Here is a 5,489-nt window from a genome sequence, read left to right as displayed (position 1 = left end):
AAAAAGTTAAACAATTCTAATCTCTTTGTCCTTTTCCTTTTCTTTTTTCCTATTCAGTTCTTTAATGCATTTTTGGGGGGGTCTTTTTGAGACAGGGTCTCCCTGTAGCCCCAGCTGTCCTGGAACTCACTATGTAGACCATGCTGGCCTTGAACTCACAGAGATCCGTCTGCCTCTGCCTCCCAAGTGCTAAGATTAAAGGTGTGCGCCACGACACTCGATGCTTATTTTTTTAAATTGTAATTTTTAGCATTTCCTTAATACAAGCCTTATAATCCAGTCAAACAGGTTAAAAATACTGTTTTGGATTTTTAGCACTCTTAATTAACATACTACTTAATTTTTTAAATGATTTTAGGAGTATATATCCTGGGGAAATATGGACAGAAGAAAATTAGAGAAATACAAGAAAGGGAGGCTGCAGAATACATTGCCCAGGCTCGACGACAGTATCATTTTGAAAGTAATCAGAGGACTTGCAATATGACAGGTAAAGCAAAGAGAAGTATCTTTGTATAAACTTGTTGGTTTGTATTAATTCACATATATCCAGAACCCAATTTATAGGAAAAGACAAAGAAAGAATGCTGAATCTAACCCATATTTCTATTAACAGAAATACATATTAAGAATTATATTAGAATCAATGTAAATACTTATTCACTTTATTTATTCATTCAGGAAATACTTACAGTGCTTACCATGTAGGAAGCAGACAGTAAACAAATTCCCTGCCCTTTTGAGTTTATATTCTGGTGAAAAGATGATACACAGCAAGTAAATAACGTTAGGTAGTGGTGGATTCTATGAGGAGAATGAAGCTTTGAGGAGTAGGTTGCCTCTTCAGAGAGTGTGATTGGGAGGTGGGACCTCTCTGATGACGCAGCATGTGTGGAGAAACCTACCACATATAGCGGAGGTCAGAACAAGCATAGATGTTAGATAAATAGCAAAAAGGCCATGGAGCTAGCGAGGAATGGATAGGTGGTAGGAAAGAGCTTCAGAGGTAGGCTTGACCCACAGGCCGTCTAGGTCACAACAGTGAGTATAAGTTTGTTAAATTTACAGTCGGGAACTGCAGGCCTGTTAAGTGTTACACAATAGTGTCTGCTCAATCACTGTTAATTAATGGTAATAACATAACTGCCCGAGCTAGAACCCTACTGGGAGCATGCCACAACAAAATCAGCCAGCTCGTTCCAAGAGAACAAGGTGGTGTTCTAACTGACGTAGACCTTGAAAAATGACTTCTCAAATCTGTGTCAAGCCTGTTATTCTTTTTACCATTTAAAAATTAATCTTTTCTCTAACATTTCTTTCAAGGATAATTTATTTAGAGAGAGTTTACAAAGCTAAGTGCTCCCTGTTCAGTTTTATAAGTAGAATTTTTCTCTAGAATTGAAAGGACATTATTGTTAGCTCATTTGCCTCACTTCACGGGTAGAAAAGCTAAGATCAAAAAGAGGAAAAGATACGTTCACAGCTGAAGTGTGAGTTTTAATATTTGAAGTAATCACACCCAGCCAAATGCCTCCGTCTTGTGAAACAGGGTAATCAGAAATACTGTATATGATACTAACTCTGATGTGGCACGGTGAGGAGCACAGGTTCTGGTCTTGTCTGGTTTCTAGTTTGACTTGTATCATCTATGTTCTTTCAACTAATCCAAATCTCAGCTCTTTCTAAAAAAATTAACATCAGAAAACCCACTTCAGAAATGGTTTGTGAAAGGCTAGCTGTGTAGCTCAGTTGATAGAGTGCTTGCCTAGCATGCACAGAGGTCTGGGTTGCTCTATCGCACAGCATAAACTGGATGTAGAAATACATTCCTAATGCCAGCACTTGGGAGGCTTAGGCAGGATTGTTGCAAGTTCAAAGATAGTCTAGTCTACATAGTGAGTTCCAGCAGGTCAGCCAAGGCAACATAGCAAGACCTTATTTAAAAAAAAAAAAAAAAAGAAGAAGAAGAAGGAAGGAAGGAAGGAAGGAAGGCAGGCAAAACAAGAATATGGTTTGTGTATTATGAGATAGTCCTTGGCGCAGGAATACTCAGCAAATGATGACTTTAAAGATTGCATGATGCTTTACATTTACATTGGCATTCAACATACAGGTGCTACTAAGGCTGTTTCAGTGAATTTTTAGAGAATATAATAGTCTGTTTCTGATTGTTACATAGATCTTCATAAAGTAGAAAAGGTCACTTTTGAGGGTTAATATCTTTCTCTGTTTGACATGAATCCTATGTCAGTTTGGTTCCCCCAAGAGGCAAATAGTGAGACGGTAAGGTGGGTGAGAGATTTCTTGGGGGAAATGCCCATGAGGAAGAACAGCGGGAGTGAGGCTAGTCAAGGAAAGCCTGTAGACCACAAGTTCCCTAGTAAAGGAGTTCCTACCTGAGCAGTCACTGGTCAGGACATTACAGACATAGTAACAGATCTGTTGGCCAACTCTACAGCTGTCAGCAGATGGTACAGCTGGCGCATGCCTATGGCCCTCACAACCCTCTGTGAACAGATAGCAGGCTATATGCTTTTAAAAAGCAGATTGTGATCACTGGGAAGTAAATACAGGTTTCAAAGAAAAAACTTGGCAAACTAACTTTCATATTTATTTATAATAAGGCTACAAATAACATGATTAAGTTCTGTCCTAGAATGCTAGTGGATGTACTAGAGGAACTCACTACTTTTGGTTATCACACTAAGAAGTTAGCTTCACCTTGAATGTTATAACAGAATGCCTCCATGTTTTGCCCTTTGTCTTTATCTTCATGAATTCACTGAACATCTAGGAGAGATGCTTATTAAATTTATACATAACATAATGCTTATAGCTGACATCACTAATGAAGTTTCAGGACATAAAATACTCTTTTTGTCTTACTTTGTGATAAATGAATTATTCTGTATGAAGAGTCAGTTGTACAAACAGAATTGTCCAGATTTGTTTGGAAGCAAGATATATGAATAAAGTTCAGAAATTCTAATTGAACATAAACTTATGAACAAAAACATGGTATGTGAACTGCATGGTTCAGATAAGATGACAGCATATGTGCAGCAGTCAGAATACAGGTCCATTTCTGCCTCTCGCATGTTTAGAAGATGCTTACAAACTACATTGTGCCATAAGGAACCAGATAAGAGTAAGAGTAGTAGCTAACACTGCATTTCCCTGAGGCAATTAGTGCTATTCTAAATGTTTTACATGTCTCAATCCTCACAGCAGTCCTATAAGGTAGATCTTGTGTTATCTTCCATTTATAGATGAGAAAACTGAGGTGCAGAGCGATTAATTTGCCCAATTTCTCACAGATTCAAGTCTGCAAGATTTTCCTGTGATTCAAATGTGGATTTAAAATGTTAGCATGACCGGGCGTGGTGGCACACGCCTTTAATCCCAGCACTTGGGAGGCAGAGGCAGGTGGATCTTTGTGAGTTAGAGGCCAGCCTGGTCTACATAGTGAGTTCCAGGACAGCTGGGGCTACAGAGAAACACTGTCTCAAAAAGACCAAAAAAACCCAAATGTTAGCATGGAGAACAGATGACTGAAAACAGGAATACTGTATTCAGCTAGATACAGGAACATATTTGTTCAATGTTAATACGGATGACTAGAGGAGAGTAGAATTATCAGAGACTCTTCAAGTCATTTTACCCCAGGGTCTTTAACCCAGTTCCCCACTCACTCCTTTTTCTGAGTGTAGCACATTGGCCTTTTTTTGTTCTTTGCAAGGTAAGCTACACTTGAATTGGCTCCAAAAATCTGAGATGTTCAGCTGTTTACTATTAAATGGCATAGTATTTTCGATAACCTGTAGGCACCCTCCTGTGTGCTTCAGATCATCTTTAGAGTCCCTACACTATGTTATTCATTGTTAGTCATGGATATTGGGGTGTTCAGGGAATAATGGCAAGAAAAACATCTTGTACACGTTTGCTACAGTCACAGTTTTGCAGTTGGTTGAATCTGCAGGTGCACAATCTGCTGGTGCAGAGGACTAACTGGATTATGTATAGAGTAGACATATATGCCAAATGCACTGAGCCAGGCTACCATCTACTTTGCTTCTGAGCTATTTCTTTAAGTAATAGTCTTAATAACACAAGGAGATTTTAAAATGCAGCTTGAAGAAACTTGCTGAAGCTACAGTATAAATTAAAATAAAATTGGGAGAACATGTACAAGACCTGCTCACGCTCAAGCCAGACAAAATCCCAGCATGAAGAGAAGGTGGGCATGAATCCCCCTAACTAAGGAGCTTTTGGCACATGACAGTTGCTGGGAGAAGTTGGTTTTCCTTAAGGATGTGGCCCCTGTTAGGCTGCCCACACTCCTGGGCTGATTCCACACTCAGAAGTATTTGGGCAACACAAACTGGTCTTGATGGGGGCAATAAAAAGAAGGAAAACATGAAGGAATAGGGACATAGGGGTAGATCTGGGAGAGTTGGGGGAAAGGGAAATATAATCAAAACACAGAGCTTGTATGAAGCTCTCAAAGAATTAATAAAAATAAAATATTGAGTAGATTAAATCCTGTTTTTTCTATGTAAGTATAGATTTTCTTGCCTCATTAAAAAAAGTCATACTAAAGTTCTACCTTTTAGGAGGCGGCATTTATGATCTTTTGGTATTTTTATTTTTATCATTATTTAGTGCTGGAAACTCCTCTTAATTTCTGTATGTGCATTTCTCTGGCATTCCCTATGCCATCTGTAAGACACAGAGCACGTCCTATGACTTCTGTGGAGACTTTCAGAGTTCTCTATCTCATTTGATCTTCATATCATTCCTGGGAGTGACAGACACATGGTAGCTATTAGCAAAGCCCGAACTCAGGAGCACTTAGTGCTTAGATGAATGTACTTCTGTGTGGATTGTAATAAATATGCAACCCTTTGTAGTATTTAATAACATTTTTCTATAATTAGAAATTAAATATGAAGTAAAACGTGTAAGTTAGTATAAAATATTGGCTTTGATCATTTTCATTACCTTGGAAATAAACTTACATTAAAAATTTGGAGAGTATAGAAAAGAAGGAAAAAGAGCCATCCATAATCCATAGTCCAGAGACCACCACTATGTAGCTGGGAATAAGTCTTTCATTCTTTCTTCTGCATGTACTTGTTTACAATGCTGTGATCATGGTATATGCATAATTTTATTGTGATAACATAAGCAAATAAGTGATTTATTAGCGCATAATGACATATAATTAATAATAGTAATTGGAATTCTCTGGCTGGCCATTTCCTCCTGTCTTGCTAGCTGCTAGTATTATCATAGAGCTGGAGTCCATATGCATAGCTGGCTATGGTCATATCATTCATACCTTCTTTCTTTCCTGTTTATGTTATAGTGCTGTCCATGCTTCCAACACTGAGAGAGGCCTTAATGCAGCAGCTCAATTCTGAGAGTCTAACAGCTTTGTTAAAAAATAGGTAAGTGTAAGCTACAATATTTTTTATTCATGGAATGTG

General features: G+C 38.2%; 1 protein-coding gene across 2 annotated transcripts in view; it reads left to right on the top strand.

The window, feature by feature from the left end:
* Positions 1-5,489, top strand: part of Pex3 (peroxisomal biogenesis factor 3) — a 30,508-nt gene that overhangs the window by 7,351 nt on the left and 17,668 nt on the right. The window contains exons 2-3 of one of the 2 annotated variants that reach the window (XM_008829818.3): positions 359-490; positions 5,369-5,450. In XM_008829818.3, the coding sequence (XP_008828040.1) occupies positions 359-490; positions 5,369-5,450 (214 nt within the window). The remainder of the gene's footprint in view (positions 1-358; positions 491-5,368; positions 5,451-5,489) is intronic. The other variant, XM_008829820.3, reaches the window with a different exon arrangement.

This window comes from Nannospalax galili, unplaced genomic scaffold (assembly GCF_000622305.1).
Source record: "Nannospalax galili isolate Female #2095 unplaced genomic scaffold, S.galili_v1.0 scaffold154, whole genome shotgun sequence".
Lineage (NCBI taxonomy): Eukaryota > Metazoa > Chordata > Mammalia > Rodentia > Spalacidae > Nannospalax > Nannospalax galili.
The sequence above is the reverse complement of the archived record's forward strand: the minus strand, read 5'-3'. Positions and strand labels throughout refer to the sequence as shown.